At 44.9% G+C, this 20,036-nt stretch overlaps 2 protein-coding genes across 4 annotated transcripts in view; both read left to right on the plus strand.

The window, feature by feature from the left end:
* The window catches only part of PPP1R21 (protein phosphatase 1 regulatory subunit 21), a 65,497-nt gene extending 63,747 nt beyond the window's left edge, over positions 1-1,750 (plus strand). Inside the window, exon 22 of the mRNA XM_041756468.1 lies at positions 1,085-1,750. Within this exon, the coding sequence (XP_041612402.1) occupies positions 1,085-1,114 (30 nt within the window). The 3' untranslated portion in view covers positions 1,115-1,750. The remainder of the gene's footprint in view (positions 1-1,084) is intronic.
* Positions 1,751-7,208: 5,458 nt separating this feature from the next.
* The window catches only part of STON1 (stonin 1), a 50,052-nt gene continuing 37,224 nt past the window's right edge, over positions 7,209-20,036 (plus strand). Inside the window, exons 1-2 of one of the 3 annotated variants that reach the window (XM_041756464.1) lie at positions 7,594-7,615; positions 18,174-18,255. Coding sequence is in view for 1 of the 3 variants with exons in the window: in XM_041756460.1 (XP_041612394.1) it covers positions 7,333-7,615 (283 nt within the window). In the remaining 2 variants the exon portion in view is untranslated. Of the gene's footprint in view, positions 7,616-18,173; positions 18,256-20,036 lie in introns of all 3 variants that reach the window. The other 2 variants (XM_041756460.1, XM_041756462.1) reach the window with 2 other exon arrangements.

Below are 20,036 nucleotides of genomic sequence, written 5' to 3' on the forward strand. Positions count from 1 at the left end.
GAAAGAAGTATCAGGGGATATAGGGGTCTTTTCAGACTCCAGAATCGAGGAGGCATTTGGTTCGGAATTGAGAAGGGTTAATGTTGAGTTTAGCAAGGTTCATTGTCCCAAAGGAAGCTATATTGTAGCTACTTTAGCAGTTAGGAAACTTTCAAGTCCTCTCAGAACTTTTTAATCTAATTCCTAAAATATCTATTATTAATAAAACACAGAGCTCATTTATTTTGTTAACCTTGATATGATCATTCTATGGTCCCTGTATTTTGCGCTCTTCCCTACCCGGTTTGTTAGTAATATAGATTGCTAGAGCATCATCTTATGGCCAACTTGACATGATCTCCATTGGATGCCAAGTAAACATCTTGGAACCATTCATTGGCTATCATCTTGTTATTAATGCTTGTGTTCTGCAAGCATTAACCATACACATGACAGGAATGTATTTGTACCTAACAGCTAAGTAAGGAATTTAGTTACTATGTTTTTCTAAAAAGTGAACTTCTCCAGAAAGAAGTTACGTAAAACAGGAAAGTCCAGATCTCCATATGTGGGGGGATTGGGGATGAGTTATGACGTCTGCCCTTGGCTCATTTTCAGCCAGTCTGAGCTTTCTTTTTCAGATCATTACCCCTGCTGTGTTAGTTGGCACATATTCAAAATTAGTATCTATTAAGACCTTTAGAAGGTATCTATTAAGCAACAAAGAAACATGTTCAGGCTAAAAGTTTTTATTCAGTATCTGAAATCAATAAACTCCCTGTCTTTGGAACAAAACGAATATTTGAGGCTTGAATAAATCCAGGATAGCTTTGTTTTCTTCCTTTGTTGCCGATCCTCAGCCCTGGGGTGTAGAGGTGCGGTAGGGGGGTGGGATAGGGTCCCAGGAAATAGAGAGTCTGGGAGTTAAAAGTAACTGCTTTTTGATTACTGAATGAAAACAATGCAAGGTTATCAGCTGTTCTCCCTCTTGGAAGCTAAAGTTTTCCAAAGTGAAGTATGGCCTTCCAGACAGCTTGGCCTATAAACTAGGGAGTTATTTTTCTAGAAGTTTGTGTTCTTATTGTTGATATTTTTCTTTGCACAGGGAAATTCTAAAAAGAACAAGAGTCGATAGTTTACACATAGATGGTTGGCGACTTCTTTCCAAAGCTGCTACTGTTGCACGGAGCTACAGGACCCAGACCCCTTGTCCAGTGTCCAGTGCTGGCCGCCTTCAGGAAGCTGGGGTGTTGTTGGACCTAGTGAACTAGTCAGTGTTGTAAATGGCCTTGAAACATTTAAAATATATTTGTAACCAGTAAGGCAAATACAGAATTTAATGTTGGCAGTAAAATGAAGAACAATACATGTACCATGGATATTGTAGGTTTCCTTAACGCTGTTTTTACTGTGCACTTTTTAAAATTAGGTTTTAATTTCAGTATGTAAGAACAACAAATATTTTGTATATTTTCAAACTCAATTATATGGTAATCGATTTGGTATCTATGGAATATAGATCTATGTTTCTGGATAAAATGCTTAAATTGTCCAACTGTCATGACTTCTTGCTATAATTGAAAGCAGTCTCCAGATTCTTTTTGAAGACTTATTCATGGTCTGTCTCTCTCTTTCTCCAGAGGGGGTGGGTCTTGCAAACTTAACTTCAGATCTTGTGGGTTTATCATTGTCTTCAGCTCTTCAGTACCTTCTCTGTGTTGGAATAATAGCTTAAGGAAATTGATGTCAATAAATTCGTACTTCCATCAAACTTTCAGGCTATGAAAATTTGATAAGGGAAACTGAAACCTATTAAAGTATGTTTTACAAAATTTACAAAATCCCAGTTGGCTTAGATATAACCTTTCTAATTCCCTAGATTGTCACAATTGTCTGGTTAATCCTTTATTACAGCTTTTGAGTTTTGCCTCAACAGGCACCTGCGACCATACCTCAGGCTCCTGTTGGTTTAGTTCATCAACATTGTATCATTTCAGTGTAAACCTCAGGGCTGTTTCTCCAGCATTAGCTAAATATATCACTCTTCTCAGCTGCTTGTACCAGCCCATTTCACCCCATGTGCAAGTCCCCAGATTCGCTCAGGTGTTCCTAAAACCCCACCTCCCCACCTGCTGCGTCTGCTTTGAGCCTCCTCTCTATCTAGCCAGTTGCTAGTCCCCCTCCAAGGTGCTTTATTCTGCTCTCCTGAGAGCTCATCATCAGCTCCCTCTGTGCTCAGCACAAAGGCCAGTTCTATGGCCTCAGCCTGTACAGCCTCTGCTGTCTGCTATAGAGAGAGGCCTGGTCCTCACAGTGAGGACAGTGTTAGGATCCTGGTTTGGGGACCTCTGAGTGAATCAACTCAGTCCCATTCTGCTCAGCCTGTCCAGGCTTGGCTCCTTAGCCTTTTTGTTTTCGTGATTTAGTCATCTCCCCTTCTCTTACAGCTGAACCAGCTGTTTTTCACTGCAGCTGAGCCTAGGCCCCCAGTCCCTGTGGGAAAAGACCGAAGAACCATTCTGATGAGCTCCCTTCTAAACCTAGGATTTCCAGGTCCTGCCAGGCCTTTAGTGTTCCAGTGCCAGTCCTCGTGGCATTTCTGGTCTGTTTTTAGGCCTCTTTTGGAGGGTTTGGGACAGAGAAGTCCTTCCCATGACTGCCTTATCCCTCTCCTTACCACCGCAGCCCACCTCTCAAGAGACGTGCTTCTTCTTGTCAAGGACTCTCAGGACCTGGGGAGTGCAGAGAGGCAATTCTAGTCTAGGCACAGAATCGGGACTTGGTTGCCTGAAGTCCATGTAGTATTGAAACTAAAAAGGAAAAAAGGCTTGTTGAGAATTTGGAAAATGAGGAAAAGTATCAAGAGGAGTGTATATCTCTCAGTAGAGATTCAGCTATTAACATTATTTATTCCTGCTCTTTTTTCATGCATACATAAAGATGTATAGTTTTCATTAAAATTGAGATTATATGAAATTCCAAATTTTAAAAAAAAGCTCTTTAATAGGAAAGGGTAGTGGTTGGTTAGCCGGCTACACAGCTTGAGGGGGCACTGTTCTCATGTGCAGCCTGGGCCAGGTTAAGATCCTCCGGGCACAGCTTGAGAAACTGATGAATAGCCTGTGCCTTTTGTTATTTTTTTTTAAAGATTTTATTTATTTATTCATGAGACACACAGAGAGAGGCAGAGACATAAGCAGAAGGAGAAGCAGGCTCCCCACAAGAAGCCTGATGCAGGACTTGATCCCAGGACTCCAGGATCAAGCCCTGAGCTGAAGGCAGACTCTCAACCGCTGAGCCACGCAGGTGCCCCTAAACTAACATACTTTTAATAACATGACCACTTTCCAAATTCATTATCCGTCAAAACAAAAACTCAGCTACACTATCTCTGAATAAAAATGTGAGGAAAAAAATAAGTAGAATGAGGAGCCAGTTAGCTAAGAGAGCCAGCAAAACAGAGGAAAAAAAAAAACAACCCTCTTTCCACAGGACTATGAATTAAAGCCTTCTTTATAATAAAAATCCCCAGACAGAAAAATGTGCGGTTTATAGTTTTGTTTTATGCAGCATTAAACCTGGAAGCTGCTTCCAGCTCTTGAAAGGCTTCAGACTCCTCTGTAACTTTAACATATGAAGAGAGCAACTTGGTTGGTGATGGCTAAGAAACCATCTGGCAGAGCCACCCTGACAAGGAGGAGTCTGTTCTGTGATAGAGGAGGAAGCTTCTGTTCTCGGCTAAGGGCCATGTCCTCAGACACGATGGTGATAAATGGAAAGCTTGTCAGTAGATGGTTGCCTGTGCCTTAAATTTTTAAGCAGTTTAGTAATTAGCTCCAAATTAGGAAATTAACTGGCAATCAGAGCATTAGGGCAGGAAAACCCATTATAGCTCTTCCAATCTTTGAAAGAAAAGGCTATTGAGCGTCAAAATAACTGTTTTCATAAGGAGGGGATTAGAAGATTTGACTCTGGGTGGAAACAGGCTGGGGGCTACTGTCTTGTCTGTGGGCCTAGGGGTCTCGAAGGCACCTCCCCCACTTCCAACCTTTGTGTTTGTTTTACCAGGAGCTTTAATCTGAACTCAACCTCCCTGCTCCCTAAACACCAGTGGAATAGCTGAGTAGTGACATACCATAGGTCCAAGAATAGAAACCACACAGTTCAGTTAACTAACAAAGAACAAAATGTCACTCATGGCTTGCTCAGATGCTAAGGAATATTCACCCTCTTCTTCAGCTTTCTTTTATTTCTTCAGGACACCTCTTCTGTTAATCAACATAGCTCATGCAGTCGCCATGATGTGTGCTGTCTCCTGAGCAGCTACAGATGCCATGAGGCAAGAACCATGCTTTTATCCATGCTTTCCCACTGTGTCTAGCAGAATGTTTTGTAGCAGGCAGCCAGTAAATACTAATTGGAAACATTTGAGGAAGCAGGCACTGGCCACCTGTAGCTCAAGTTGCAGCTAAGAGTGTCCCATATCCAGAACAAAGGAGAGCCAACCTTGGGCCATTCTGAAGTAAGTGACCAACCCTGTGACTATCATTGATTTTCATTGACAATGAAGATTTGTTTATCTCTAGAAATTATCTAAAGAGTATTCAGGTCTCCTCATGGAAAAAGTTGTTTAAAAATAGTGTGTTGTTCAGACATCAGGTCAGAATGCATCATGTATGTAAAATGGTGGTATTTTTTCCCCTGTTTCATTTTCACTTTTGTTGAAGCCATCCACTTGGTAATATTTTTTTGAATATAGTTTTCCAAAAGCCTTCCCTCTATCTTGAATGCATGTTGTAATATAAATAGAGATTTGTATGGTTTTTAGAGAGGAATGTTTTTATCAAGCATTTAGGGCTAAGCTTGTCCTAAATCTGAAGTACTCGCTTTTTCCAACCATGTCCCCTGCAGGCATTTCTGCAAACCGGTTTGAATTTATATTAATTGATCCTGACTGTTTCAGCTGATTTGAGTTTTGTAGAATTCCAAGTTTAATCTACTAGGTCATATCTACAGACACTTTGGGGACCTTTTGTTAAACAGTATGGAAGTTTTAAATGATTTCTGTGAAAAGGCTGCCAGGAAAAGAAAAATTGTTAATAAAAAGAATGAGTTAGTCTGAGAGTCTACTTATTGCAGAGCAAGGAAAAGAACAGGAAGTGGAGTAAAATGGGCTCCCTGCTGGTGATAGAAGGCTGTGGTAGTTTAGCTCTTTGAGGCCAGGCTGAGCTGTTTACCACCAGATTTGGATACAATGAAGCATTGCCAGAAAGGAGTCTTTGGAAATATGTGGTGGAGTTACAAGAAAGAAGTCTGTATGTGTGAAAGTGGCCATCTTTGGGGCAACGATGAGTCACACAGAACAGGGAGGGACAGTCCCTTGTGAAGATAAGTGGTTTTCTACCAACTATATTTGGTCTTTAAAAAATGAAGGTCCTATCGAGTGTCAAAGTTTCCAAAGAGATTTTTTTCCACCAGGTGGGCAACCTACTATTATTCAAAGCCGTAATACTTACTCAAAGATGGTAGAATTAAAAAGGTGCACTCAGAACTCTATTTAAATACAGTGATGATTGTCATTTGTCAAGTGTGGTATTGTTTCCTGTAGGAGTCCTTTCTCAGGTTGTTACCCGAGCATTTTCTGAGATGGGCCCGCCTCCCCAGAAGGCCTCCTGGCTCGCTCACAGTACAGAGGAGGTTGTTTGGAGCTTCAGCCAGAATGCCCAGGGTCAAGGCACCTTTTTCCTCCCTTCCTCTGCTTCTTTCTTCGTTAGTGCTTCTTACTCTGCACCTCTCTCGGCTCCTCACCAGAAGGCTGACTTGGGGCCATTACCTGTCTGGTTCCACAGAATAGTCTCTGAGAAGCTACCTGTCAGTTGACTTACTGTTCTCTCTCATGCCCTTCTTCAACCCTTGACGGTCAGTGAGATGGAAGCTGGAGGAAATAAAGAGGAGGACCCAGGCCCTTTTTCTGTTCCCTGAGGGTGTTTTAAGCATAAACTAAACTAGAAATTTTATCTGAGAATACAAGTATCCTAAATACATCCTGGTGATGACTTCAGGCATGCCTGTGCCCTCTCTGAATGTAGTTTCAGGCTGGTGGTTGAATAATATACTGAATATCTTTTCTATTTCACCAAGGAACTCCATCCAAGGTCAGAAACAAGCCTACACCTGAAAGCATTTAAAAGAGAATCACATTGCTATGCAAAGGCAAGGAAGTGTCAACGGAATTCCCTCATTTCCTTTCTACCATCCAGGCATAGCATTTCAGGTTGACATACATGTTCATTAGTGCCTTCTAAGTCCTCTCCTTGGACTATAGTTTGTCTTTCAGGCTGTTGAGTCAATATTCTTCAGTGGCCATTTTGAGTTCACAGAATTTATTGGTACCGATTGTATGCCAGGCTCTGGGAATACAAAAGTGAACAGGACACCACCTGGATCAAAATAGTCCTTTGGTTAAAAATGTTCAGGGTTTCCTCTTTTCTGCCAGTTTCACCTTTCCATCCAAACATTTCCCACCTCCTCTAAGCTTTCCAGTCTTGCCAGCCTCCAAAGCACCAGGCCCAGGGTCTGGAATGTCCTCCTCCCTCCCCGCACTGAGTCTGTTCAAACCCAGTCCAGGCCTCCCATCCTGGGGTTGGATGTCCCTCCAGGATAAAAGGCACAGGCACTCCTTTCATTCTGACTGATTCCCAGTGAAGCAGACTCACTTGTGTAAGAGGCTGAGATGCCAGATGACTTGCTTGGAGTCAACTCTTAGCAGGTGATGGAATAGGGACTAGAAGCCACCCTCAAACTGGCCTTGGGAGGACAGCTCCCCTTCTCTTCTGTACTCTGCAGGCAGCTCCTACGAGGCATCGGTAAATATTTACCTCCTGCCCCATCCACACAGCTTGACCCCTCGCAAGCCGTGCAGTGTCCTCCTCCTGGGTACTGACTCACCCAGGAAGCTGAGGTCCTGCCTGTACCTTTCACTTACCCTGACAAGGGCTGGTCCTCACCTGAAGGGAAAAGAGGAGGCACTCGATAGGCGGTTCAAAAATGATTCTTTAGTTTCCAAATCACAAGAGAAAAACCAAACAAAGCCTCGATGAAGCAGCGTGGAAAGCATGACCACAAAGACACCCTGCCTCCATCATCCCACACTCAGAGATGGTGACAAAGGCCCAGAAAGTGCAGGTCGGCTGCCTAGGGTCCCAGCCTCCTGCTTCCAGGGGGCGTCCGACACTCCTGTGCTGCCGCGGACCTAGCCCCGTCTCCAGCTCCTGTGGGAGGGAGCAGGCTCTTCCCCTTCCCCCCTTGGAGGCCAGAGACTCCAGGGAAGGAAGATGCTCCAGAGGGAAGAGAATGGAGACTCGGACACCAGAAGGACGTTGGGGGGTCCCGGGCCGGGAAAGAGCAGCGAGGAGAGAAGGGGGCCGGCGGAGAGCGGGGCGGGGCGGGGCGGGGCCCGGAGTCTCCGCGGAGTGGCCGCCCCCTCCCCGCCCCGCGGCTGCGGCGGCTCCGGGCCCTCCCCTCCCCCTCCCCCCTCCCCTCCCCCCTCCCCTCCCCTCCGCTCCCCTCCGCTCCCCCTGCTCCTCCTCCGGGGTGGATGGCGGCGGCCGGCGTCGGAGCCCCAGCAGCGCTGCGGGTGAGTGGCGGGCCCAGGGGACGGTCGGGGAGGCTTGGGGATCCCCCTGTCCTGTCCGGGGCGGGCCGCCCCCCGCGGCGGGGAACTCGGGCGCCCCCCGGCTCGCGGGCATCTCCGGGCTCGCCGGCGCCCCGCGGGTCCCCGCCGCCGTCCTCCGCCCCCGCCGCCCCGGGGGCGCCCCCCGGCCTTCCCCCTGCACCCACCGCTGGGGGCGCCGGGCCCCGGGGCGGCCCTGAAGACGCGCAAAACTCCTACAGCAAAGAACCCGGTGCACTTCCGAGGGCGGGGGCGGGGGCGGGGGCCGGGGCTCGTAGCACTCCCCGACCCGAGAGGCCCCTCCCTGGGGGCGGTGGGTCCCCCTCCCGCGCCGGCGGGGACCGGGTCGGGGCCGCAGGGGCCTCCCCCGCGGGGCTGCAGGGTGCCCTGGGCTCGCACGGGCTCGCACGCGCGTCCCTGTGGGTCCCAGGGGGGGCGAAAGTACATTCCCTGCTTAGGATTTTACTATTTCGGTTGGCTGGACAGGTTTGCCCCCCTCCGCCCTTTTTTTTTTTTTTTTTTTGCTTTTCCAACTCTCCTTTCTGAATAATGTGACTTCATGTAATTAGCCTTTTTAATTCCGAAAAAAGTTAAAAGCCGGGAAAAAAAAAAAAAAAAACACAGTAGAAAAGAAGGGAGGTAAAACAGAATGCTTGCGGGAAATCCGGAGCAGAACCTGATCCCTGCAGAAGTGCTTCGTGCCCCGCTCAGCTGTCGTCGGGAGGTGGGGGTCCGAGGGCGCCCCATCAGGCTGCCCCAGCCCCGCCGCGGGGCCTCCCCAGCCCAGGTGTGACCCGCCCTCCCGGCGCCCCCGCGGGCTCCCCAGCTCCCCCCCCCCCCTCTCCAGGCTGCGCAAGAGGCTGAGATGAGCAGGACCACAAAGGGGAAAACAGCCTCGCTTAGAGGCTGCTGCTCGAGCTTGCCTCCGACTGGGTGGTGAATGTTTAGTTCATTTGTGCGGTTTTATGTCTGGTCTCTTTCGGGTTGAATCAGTGTTTCCGTGGCAGGCTTCGTCCTCTGGGTGCTGAGGAGGGAGGAGCTCGTTAATTCTCGGATGGGTCTGGACCCATCAGGTCTGGCATCTGGAGGGGTTTGGTTGGGTTTGGTCTTAGGGACCGATCTGGGTTGAAGGCCAGCCTCTGCCCACTCAGAACTGGAGGGAGGTGGGAGGGAGCCCGGCTGGGGTTTGTGTCCACATGACTTAGAGGAAGAACAATCTTTCCTGAGGAGTGAGCTGTGCGAGCAGAACCACAGGGGGTGTTGAACTTTTATTGTTTTCAGGGAGAAAGCTCTTTTCAAGAACTGGAGGCATTCCCGTTTTTCTGTGTGAACACTAAATATGGTTGTAACAAATGTATTAAGGTCAGGTGCTGAGCAACCTGTCAAAACAGGTCAAGGGATTGAACCATTTGGAAGTAGAGTTGTTGTTGTTTTTTTTTTTTTTTTTTTTAAGATTTTTATTTATTTATTTGAAAGAGAGAGAGAGAGAGAATGTGAGCATGGGCCTGGAGGGTGCGGAAGGAACAGAGAGAAGAGAGGGACAAACAGACTCCCCACTGAGTAGGGAGCCTGACTTGACTTGGGGGGGTGGTCATGGTCGTGGTGGTGGTGGGGGGTGATCCATCCCAGGACCCGAGATCCTGACCTGAACTGCAGTCAGCAGCTTAACCTAGGGAGTCACCCATGTGCTCTGGAAATAGATTTCTTAAAAAAGAAAAAAAAAAAAAAAAAGAAAGAAAGAAAAAAAAGAATTCATTAGAAATACAGGAATTTAGTTTAAAAAGGATGTAATTCATTTTCTCCACTAATTCAGCTTGACAGTTCCCCATTAGTATGAATCAGTAAGGTTTTACTGTGGTCTCAAAATGTCACTGATAAGAAGTGTTGTTAACTCCCATTCAAGTAGAAAGCCTGTAAGTCTTGAACTTGTTTTTCCCTGTTAGTTAGAAAAACAATGCACTCAGATAAAAATCTTTTGTTTCTTCCTCTTCCTGAGAATTTTTTAATAGTGTATTTACTGCTCTAGAAGTCAGCCTTATGCTTTTGGGAGAGAAATTGCCTTTCTGCCTTATTAAGCTTTCATGCCACTTCATGCAGTCCTGAAGTGGGTGGTTCGTCATCTGTCACAAGTGTTGGCTGTGCAGCCGGACAGGCTGTCCTGCATGATGGGGACATAGTGAAGGCCAGTCCAGTGGAGGCTAAGAAGCAGTTAGTCTGGATGGCAAGAAGAAACTGCATCCCCAATTAGCTAATAGAAAGCAGCCAGTTATCAGCTGAAGGGTCCAGTGGGTTGGAAGTACATGAAGTGTGGGTCTGCAGAGCAGAGGGAGGGCAGGGATTGTTAAGAAGTAAAATAACCCAAACGATGTGGCCTTTCAAAATCATACCGTATAAGAATACAGAATGACACAGAACATCCTTAGGGTGTGTTGTGAAGTTTTAAAAGCAAGTTATGAAATAGAAAGCACTGTACTCTCACTCTTTGAAAATATATCCAGAAAATATTGGGATTATATATATCGAAGTGGATGGTGGAATTATAGGTGTTTTTGAGTTTTTTTTGTGCTTGGCAGTATTTGTCAAAAAATTTTTTTTCAGTGGTAATAGCAAACATTTATTGAGTACAAAGCACTTGCATATGGTATTTCATTTCAAAACTCTGTGAGGTAAGTACTGTTATTATTCTCATGAAACTATTATTCTCATGTGACTAAAATCAGAGGGGTAACTTGTCAGCATTGCATAGCCACGATGTGCTAGAATCAGATCTTGGATTCAGGTCAGTGCCCAAAGCCTACATCTCAATCACTACTGTCTACCATCATCCAGCAATATATTCTTCATTTTATTTATTTATTTATTTATTTATTTATTTATTTATTTATTTATGATAGTCACAGAGAGAGAGAGAGAGAGAGGCAGAGACACAGGCGGAGGAAGAAGCAGGCTCCATGCACCGGGAGCCTGATGTGGGATTCGATCCCGGGTCTCCAGGATCGTGCCCTGGGCCAAAGGTAGGCGCCAAACCGCTGCGCCACCCAGGGATCCCATATTATTTTAATTATAAGGAAAAAATATATAGAAAAGGGAAGGCAAAGTATTTTGTACTTTCACTAAGAACTGATATTTTAGTTAATTATAAAATGTCTGTCTTCCATCTCTTCTGTCTCTCATTGTCACTTCTCTTCGGAAGTCCTTGGAAATTGCTCTAGACTTAGCCAGAGGTAGCTCACCTTCCCTTGGGAGCCCGCTGTACCCACAAAAGGTCTCCTGAATTCATCAGAAGCTTCCCAGGCAGCCTGGAGTTCAGGAACTCCATGGGATCCTAGGGCAGTCCTGCTAGAAGGCAGGATTTTTAAAGTAGTTAAAGCAATTTATGTCTTCAGAGCCCTGCAAGTATGGGCTTTCATTGCTCTTGGCATTGTCTGGGAAGTGTGAGGCATAGGAAGACCCAGGGAAATCTTCCAGGCTCCCATCGACCTCTGTATTACATGGAATCTCAGGGTGGGTAGGTCAGAGATTCACCATGGAACAGGTAAGGGAGAGAACAGCTTATTCCCTCTTGATGCTTATTACTCTGAAAACACAATCATAAATTATTTTTTGGAAGCCTGGCTATGTGAGTGATCCCATGCATTGGCAAAATGAATTGATTTAGTGGAGGTGGCAATATTTAGTGTGAGGGATTCTGGGGCAGTCTGGGAAAAAAGGCCCACATCCTAAACCACCAGGTACCCTCACAGGCAGCCAGAGGTCACCTTATCCATTCTCCTGGAAAATACCTAAAGATCCCCAGAAGCCTGGGTTGTTTTTTTGTTTGTTTGTTTTTTGTTTTGTTTTTAACACATTCAAATAATACATCGTAAGTAGGAGACTTTATCTCTTATATTCTTCTTTTTTTTTTTTTTTAATTTTATTTATTTATTTATTTTTTATGATAGTCACAGAGAGAGGAGAGAGAGAGAGAGGCAGAGACATAGGCAGAGGGAGAAGCAGGCTCCATGCACCGGGAGCCTGATGTGGGATTCGATCCTGGGTCTCCAGGATCGCGCCCTGGGCCAAAGGCAGGTGCCAAACCACTGTGCCACCCAGGGACCCCTCTTATATTCTTCAAGGAAGAGATTCTGGAAGGCTGATGCTTCTAAATCATGTTGTTGAAAAAAACAATTGTAAGAGTCAGGGACTTCTTTCTCAAATTATTTTACTTGGACCAATGTCTTAGATCTTGTTTGTATCCACTTAATTATGTGGGAAAGGTCTTTAAAGTCTCAGGGTCAGGAATGGTTCTTGTGAGCAATTTGGCTGTTTTGTTTTGTGGATGCTGTGAGTACTTTCATTGACATTTCCCGTTTCTTATTTGGCCCACAGGAAGCACAAAGCCAACTTAGTGGCTTATATACATGCTTCAGCATGTATAAAAGGTGTTATTAGATACCTTGTATTTTCTGCCTATATTTTTCCTTCAGTCCCACTTTTCTTAACTACTTTATAGCACCCCTCAGAGATATTGTAGATTTGGTTCTGGACCACTTGCAGGAAAGGGAGTATTGGAGGGGAGCCTGGTTGGCTCAGTTGGTTAAGGGTCTGACATGTGGCTTTGGCTCACTTTCTGATCTCGGGATTCTGGGATCCAGCCCCACACTGGGCTCTGCGCTCAGTGTGGAATCTCCTTAAGATTCTCTTCTCTCTCTGACCTAATCTGCATGGTCAATCTCCTCTCTCTCTCTCTCAAAATAAATAAATAAAATATTTTTTTAAAAAGTGAATATTCAAAAAAAATAAATAAATAAAAAGTGAATATTCCAATAAAGGGATCCAGATGAATTTTTTGGCTTTCCAGTGCATAAAAAAGTTGTGTTTACACTATATTAAGTATGCAATACGATTATGTCTAAAAAAAATGTACATACCTTAAATTAAGAAAATACTTTATTGCTAAAAAATGCAATCATCTGAGCTTTCAGTGAGTAGTAATCACTAATCACAGATCACCATAACAAATATAATAATCATGAAAAATTTTGCGGGGTGCCTGGGTGACTCAGTCAGTTTAGCATCCAACTCTTAGTTTCGGGTCAGGTCATGATCTCATGGGTTGTGGGATTGAGCCCCAAATCTGGCTCTCTGCTCAGCAGGGAGTCTGCTTGAAAATTCTCTCCCTCTGCCCCTCCCCTCACTCTCTCAAATAAATGAATAAATCTTTAAAAAAATAATAATGAAAAAGTTTGAAATATTGTGAAAATTACCAAAATGTGACACAAGGACATATAAGGAAATGTTGCAAAAATGGTGCCGATAGACTTGTTTTATGCAGGATTGCTGCAAGCCTTCAATTTGTAAAGAATGCAGTTATCTGCAAAGTGCAATTGAAACAGGTTTGCCTGTACACTGTTTTGTTTTATTTATTCAATGCATTTTGGAGACTGCTACTTTGATGCCCCATTTCTTCCTTCTGAGTTCATTTTTCTCATGTGAATTTAGTTCTTTCATAAAAGGGCTTTGGTAAACTTGAAAGTATTGATATTCCTGAAAATATCTTTATTTTGCTCTTACAAAGGAGAGGTTGAGTGTAGAATTTTTTAGACTTACAATGATTTCCCCAGAGTACTTGGAAGATATTACTCCATTGTCTTGCATCTGTTGCTATTCCTAAGGGTACCAAGTAACCTTGGGCAAGTTACCTGATTTCTCTCAGTCTCCTTGTCTAAAAAATAGATAATGATATCCACTTCAAGGATAATTGTGAAAAGATAATGTATACAAAATGTTAGAAAAGTGCCTGCCATACAAGGAAGCACACGTTAATTGCTAGCTCTTACAATTGCTTTTATATTTTTTTCATAATTTCTTGGCTTCCTTGGATTTTCCTAGTTCATAAAAATGTTAGTTTGTCTAGTTACACATAAAGACAAAATCATGTTGGGATTTTCTTTTTTAATTGAAATTGCATTCACATTATATCCCAAGGAACTGATACATTTACAATATTAGGTCTTCCCATCTCCTTTTATTCAGGTGGATGGTGACTGGTAATTTTTCCCTATAAATGGCTTACACGACTTTTTCTATGGGTTTTGTTGATATTTTAGATGATATCTTTTTCTTTTTCTTTTTTTTATGATATCTTTTTCTTATTTTCAAGTTGGCCATTTGCTGGCCCATGGAAACATTTCTTATTTTGGGATTTTGATCTTGTATCTAGCATCCCAGCTGACTTCTTTTATTAGTTCTAAGAGTCTTTGTGTAGATATATTTGAGTTTTCAAGGTAGACAACCACAAAACAATACAAATTTGTCTTTTCCTTTTCATTTCTTATGACTCCTTATGATCTTTTTCTTGTCTTATTGCATTGGGTAGACCTTCTAGTACAATGTTCAATAGTAGTAACATTGATAGCTGACCAACCAGCATCCTAACTCACATTCATGTGAAAGAAAAGGCTTTGTGGAGAGGTTCCTGTTCTCTTTGGTCATGGAGATGATATTCTTCCTCTGCTGGACATGTGGATTTACTTGTGTCTCTCACAGTGCAGACAGATTTCTACTGAAGGGTTGATTCTTTATGTGTGGCTGGCAGCATCTCCGGGAATGTTGTTTGATATCGGCAGAGCCTATTAATAGGAAATATTTAAGGAAATCTATATAAGCATACCTTCCCCATACCCTCCCAACAAAGCCTATTCATTTAAGGAAACAAATCAGCAAACATTTTTGGACTTATCTGGTCCCCACATCTGCCCTATGTGATAATGGAGAAGAAATAGACTTTGGAATCAGGCAGATCTGGGTTTGAGTTTAAGCTTTGCCACTAACTAGCTGCATGGCTATATTAGTGTGTTTGGGCTGCTTTAACCAAGTTCTATAGGCAGGGTGACTTATAAACAACAAAAGTCGATTTCGCACGATTCTGAAGATTAGCAGTCCAAGGTGAAGGGGCCAGCATGGTTCTGGTGAACCAAGGGTTGCAGACAGCTATCTTCTTACTATGTCCTCACATGGTAGGAGGGGTGAGGGAGCTGTCTGCAGCCTTTATTTTTAAGGCACTGAATCCATTCAAGAAAATTCCACCTTCATGACCCAGTTACCTCTTAAAGGCTCCATCTCCAGATACCATCACCTTGGTGGCCAGTATTTCAACATATGAATTTTGTGGGGGACATAAACTTTCAGACCAATAGCAGTAGCCTCAGGCAAGTTCCTTAACATATCTGAGGCTAAGTTTCCTTCTCTACAAAACAGTGATAACAGGACTTGCCTTAAAAAGTTATTCTGGGGCAGCCCTGGTGGCTCAGTGGTTTAGCGCCGCCTTCCGCTCAGGGCGTGATCCTGGAGACCCTGGATGGAGTCCCGTGTCGGGCTCCCTGCATGGGGCCTGCCTCTCCCTCTGCCTGTTTTTCTCTCTCTTTCCCTCGCTCTCTCTCTGTGTCTCTAATAAATAAAAAATCTTAAAAAAAAAAAAGTTATTATGAAGGGGCACCTGAGTCGCTTAGTGGTTGAGTGTCTGCCTTTGGCTCAGGTTGTGATTCCCGTGTCCAGGGATTGAGTTCCCCATCGGGCTCCCTGCAGGGAGCCTGCCTTTCCCTCTTTCTCTATGTCTCTAACTCTCTCTCTATGTCTCTCCTGAATAAATAAATAAAATCTTAAAAAAAAAAAAAAGTTCCGAAGATTCAACGAGAAAACAGGAAATAATGGGGACCAAGAGGTTGACATATATTGAAGCTCCCAGGTGGTGGTCTCCTGTCACGTCCCCTCCCTTGCTCTGTTTCAAATCAAGATTGTTCTTCAGACTAATCAGAAAGACGTCTTGGGAGAGACCATGGGTATACCTCCTAATAACTTCTGTTTTCTTGGTAATCAGTGCAGATTTCTCATGGATGAATGTCTTTAATACTTTGAATCACCATTTTGATTTTGCTTCCGTAGCAACAGCTCTTAGGTGCCCTCCCAGCCTGTTGATGGATCTTACTGTTGAGTAACCATGTTGTTACTTAAGAACCATGCCCCTCTTAACCACAAGTATCTCTCTTTACTTTATTGGTGTTCCTGTCCTTCTGAAGATAAAAACTCTTCATTTCCTTATTGAAGATAACATTTTAAATGCAAAGACCCCACGAGTATAAAAGAAGTGAATAACAAACTTCTGAGAACTAAGTTTTCCCTGGAGGGATAGGGTCGTTGGCCATGGGGAATTGACGAAGAAGAGGCAGCCATAGCGGAGCAGAAGAGCAGAAGAACCGAAGTTCTTCTTCTTCAACTTCTTCGAAGTTGTTCTTCTTCTTCTTGTGAAACCGACAGTTTCACGAGACCAAAATCTGCCTATTTTACAACATCATTTCTCTGGGCCCGGTGGAGTCTGTACTTGGCCCAGAAGTTTTTTGCAAACGTCTTATCAGAAAGAATGATGATAGCTATGACTGTTCTTACGTACATGAAAAGAGCATCATGAAAACAAAACATAATTGGAGTTATGGGGGATGTGCCTCCATATAAATATCTGGAGCACAAATATAACTTTTCCATTGCAGAGCTAAGCCAAGAGTTTGATGGAAGCAACATTGAGAATCTAATTTAAAACACCCATGGCCCAGAAATTCAGGCAAGACTGTCACACCGGCCTCTGTTCATCCCTTGGGAAGTGTTTTTCGCTAGCTCACGGTTACTAGTACTCAGGGCCAATCTGGATGCTACAAACCTTACTTTTGTTGGCCTCAGTTTAGCATTAATACCACCATAATGTTACTCTCACGTCTTTATTTTATTTTAAAGATTTTATTTATTTATTCATGAGAGACACAGAGAGAGAGAGGCAGAGACACAGGCAGAGGGAGAAGCAGGCTCCCTGCCGGGAGCCCAACGTGGAACTCGATCCCAGGACTCCAGGATCATGCCCTGGGCCCAAGGTAGGCGCTGAACCACTGAGCCACCCGGGGATCCCCGACTCTCACGTCTTTACAACTGAGAACCTCCCCTACTGCAGCTCCAGGCTTGTTGCTTGTTTGTAGCTTGAAGCAGAACCTCATAAATTTTGTGAAAATCCCTGTGGAGGCTGCCAGTCATGGCTTCAGTGGAAGGTGCCTGGTTGGGGTCAGTGTAAGTACCATAGTGGCTACTTACCAGGTGCCCCTGATTTTCAGAAAATTACCTGGAGGGTAAAAAAAGTGATCAGGCGTTCCTGGGAACTGGGTGATAATGTCAGAATCTGCTAGTTCCAGGGAGGTTCAGACTTGCCTGGGTGAGCTTTTTTCCCCCATAAAGGAAGAACTGGTTATTTCAGGCTTTCGATCTCATCCTCTTTATCATTCTTTGACTATGAACTCCCGGTGGGAATGGCATCCTGGCACACGTGATGCGGGTTACCCAGCTTTCAGCCGCCCTCTGCTTGTCAGGATCTGCCTGCTTCCCACCCACACAGTCCCCTCTCCTCCAGATGTTCTACTGAACTGCTCACACGTGCCCGTTCGCTGGCGCAGTGGGCGTTAGCCAGCCGCTGGCGGGCACCGCGCTGTCAACACCAGCCCTTGTGGCCTGCCTCCTGCCCGTCCCCCGGAGGGGGCGCCTTCCCGGATTCCCAGGAGAGCACTGCATGGGCAGGCCCGACGGCTCTCTGCCTCCAGAGACAGGAGACGTTGGAATCGCACCACCTGAGACTGGTGCTGGCTCCTTTATGGGTGTCCTAGTTTGTGAGCTCTTTGCCTTCCATTCTTGGGAAAACAGTTTTTTATTGTTGTGTTTTTTAAACAACTTCCCTCTTAGAACTTTTCCGTTCGTCTTGTTTTTGACTTGTTGACTTGCTTGGACTTGACTTCTCTGTACTTCTGAGCCCCTGATCTTACCGTGTTTAGCAATTCTCCACTCACACCCTTTTGATGTATTTGTCGGTCATGCATGCAGCCACCACTTACTGAGCACCTGCTCTGTTTGAAGCTCCTGCACATCGCGACTGGTCATGCCGTGTAACAGCTGACATCACGTTCCTGTTGCCACCAGGTCACAGTGGAGATGGTGAAGATGATGTAGTTCTGCAAAGCTCTGGGAACTTGCCCCCGGGCCATGAGAGATGTACATGAGCACATCTCTTCTCGCCTCTTGTATTTCAGAATTTAAAATCAGTGTGAGGGGACTCCTGGGTGGCTCAGTGGTTTAGCACCTGCCTTCGGCCCAGGGCGTGATCCTAGGGTCCTGGGATTGAGTCCCACATTGGGCTCCCTGCATGGAGCCTGTTTCTCTCTCTGCCTGTGTCTTTGCTCCTCTCTCTCTTTGTCTGAATAAATAAGTAAAATCTTAAAACAACAACAACAACCAAGTGTGTGCAGGCAGGAGCTATATGAGGTTCAACCCTGGTTTCTTTCTTGCATTCCGACTCTCGCCTCCTATCTGGTTCCCTGCCTCCAGCATCACCACCTTCCAGTCCATCCTTCACTGTCAAAGCTTTTCTAAAATTCTTTTTTTTTTTTTTTTTTTAATTCTGATCTAATCCTGTTTCCTTTCTCTAAATTCATTCACCACATCCTATGGCCTTTAGGATAAAACGAAACTCCTTGGCATGATACAGAAGGACTTCTGCACCTGACTTCTCTATCTGCCTCTTTGACAGCAGCCCTGAGGTAAGTCCTGGCACCAGCTGGGCCCATCTTCTTGCAGAATCAGTTTCTCCTCTGCTCCCCTGTCTGTGCGCACACACTCACCTCTCCAGTCTGCTCCACCTAATCAATTCATATCAGCCTTCAGGATTCAACTTAGAAGCCTGGTCTTTCTGAGGCCTTTTCCAACTATCAGGACTGGTGGCTTCATCCGTCCACTGTGTGGACATATATGCACCCATTACGTGCACTTACTACCATCGCTCTCCCCGATCTTAACTAAGCATCTGGCTCTGGGTCCCCACAGTACCCTGCATTAACACAACATTTGGGAATTGTCTGTGCTAGACAGAGGGTGCGCTGGGGTAAAAGACTGTGTTGATGCTCAGCCATCATTGTTGAATGAATGTGTATATGCATGAAAGAATGAATTAAATCCCTACACACCCAATCCCAATGGGAAGCTTACTTCAAATCTCACTGAGAATATTTACAAAGCACATAGTAGGTGCTTAGTGAATGTCTGTTGAGTCAAAGAAAGAATGAATGCACATATCCACAAACTACAAAAAATTTACCCCAAAATGTACTGAGAGCCACAAGATAACTTCACTTCCTCTTGACTGCAGTAGAAAGAATGTGGGACTAAACAATCAAAGATTAGAATTCCTCTTCCTGGCTGTGTTACCTGAGTGAATCCTTTTGCCCTTTGAACCTCTGTTTCCCCATCTGTCAAATGAGGTGTTAGAAAATATATTTAATGCCTACCGAACATTCTAGTTTCAGTCTTCTATAAAAGGCTGAAAGTCAAACGACCAGCTGCTTTCTGTGAAGTGGCATGAATTCAGGAATCTTATTTTTTGGTCTCATTGTGGAATATTGTTTATGACAAGCCCTTAGCACTGGGCAGAGCAGCAGAACCAGGACCATCTGGGACCAGAGTTTGCCCAAAGGGGTAGGAAGAGGCCAAGACCTAGTTGGAAAGCAAACACAGGTAGGGGTTATGGCCAGGATGAGATGCTCTGAGCAAGGCAGGGGCAGCAGTCAGCATCCCACAGCAGTCTGAGGTCAAAGCTGGCTAGAAGTCACCAGGCACAAAGCAATGAAGAGGGTTTGAGAGCATGCTTTCAGGGGTGTGCTGAAGATGCATACCCTTCCTGGGCAAGTCTGTGGGGAGACCCAGTGCAGGTCATCGACATGAGCTGTCTCCAGTTGTCCGAAGAACAGGTAGGTGAATAAGTGTTTAGACGTAGCCTGTGTCCCTGCAGAGCATAGTTGGAAGCCAGGAGGAAGTTAATTTGGGGTTAATAGGAGGGAGAAGAGTTTAATCCTGTCCAAATGAGATGAACTGGCTTATAAAGTGATACAGTCTCCATAACTGAAAGAGTTCACGCAGCAGCTGGATAATTCCTCAGCAGAGATGTTGTGTTAGAGGTTCCTCACTTGTGAAGGTTGGACCAGATGATGTTCAAAGTATTTTTCTGGGGATCCCTGGGTGGCGCAGCCTGCCTTTGGCCCAGGGCGCGATCCTGGAGACCCAGGATCGAATCCCACATCAGGTTCCCGGTGCATGGAGCCTGCTTCTCCCTCTGCCTATGTCTCTGCCTCTCTCTCTCTCTCTCTCTCTCTCTCTGTGACTATCATAAAAAAAAAAAAAAAAAAAAGTATTTTTCTGATTCTCAGAGAGCCTTTGCTGCTTATGTCCTCCCCAAGTCTTGTTTGGGGATACACTCTCAGATTTCATTGCCCATCCTTCTGTGATGTGGTCTCAGCACACCCTACTGTCCTGGTGACCGGGCTTTGGG

The sequence above is a fragment of the Vulpes lagopus genome, chromosome 5 (assembly GCF_018345385.1).
Source record: "Vulpes lagopus strain Blue_001 chromosome 5, ASM1834538v1, whole genome shotgun sequence".
Lineage (NCBI taxonomy): Eukaryota > Metazoa > Chordata > Mammalia > Carnivora > Canidae > Vulpes > Vulpes lagopus.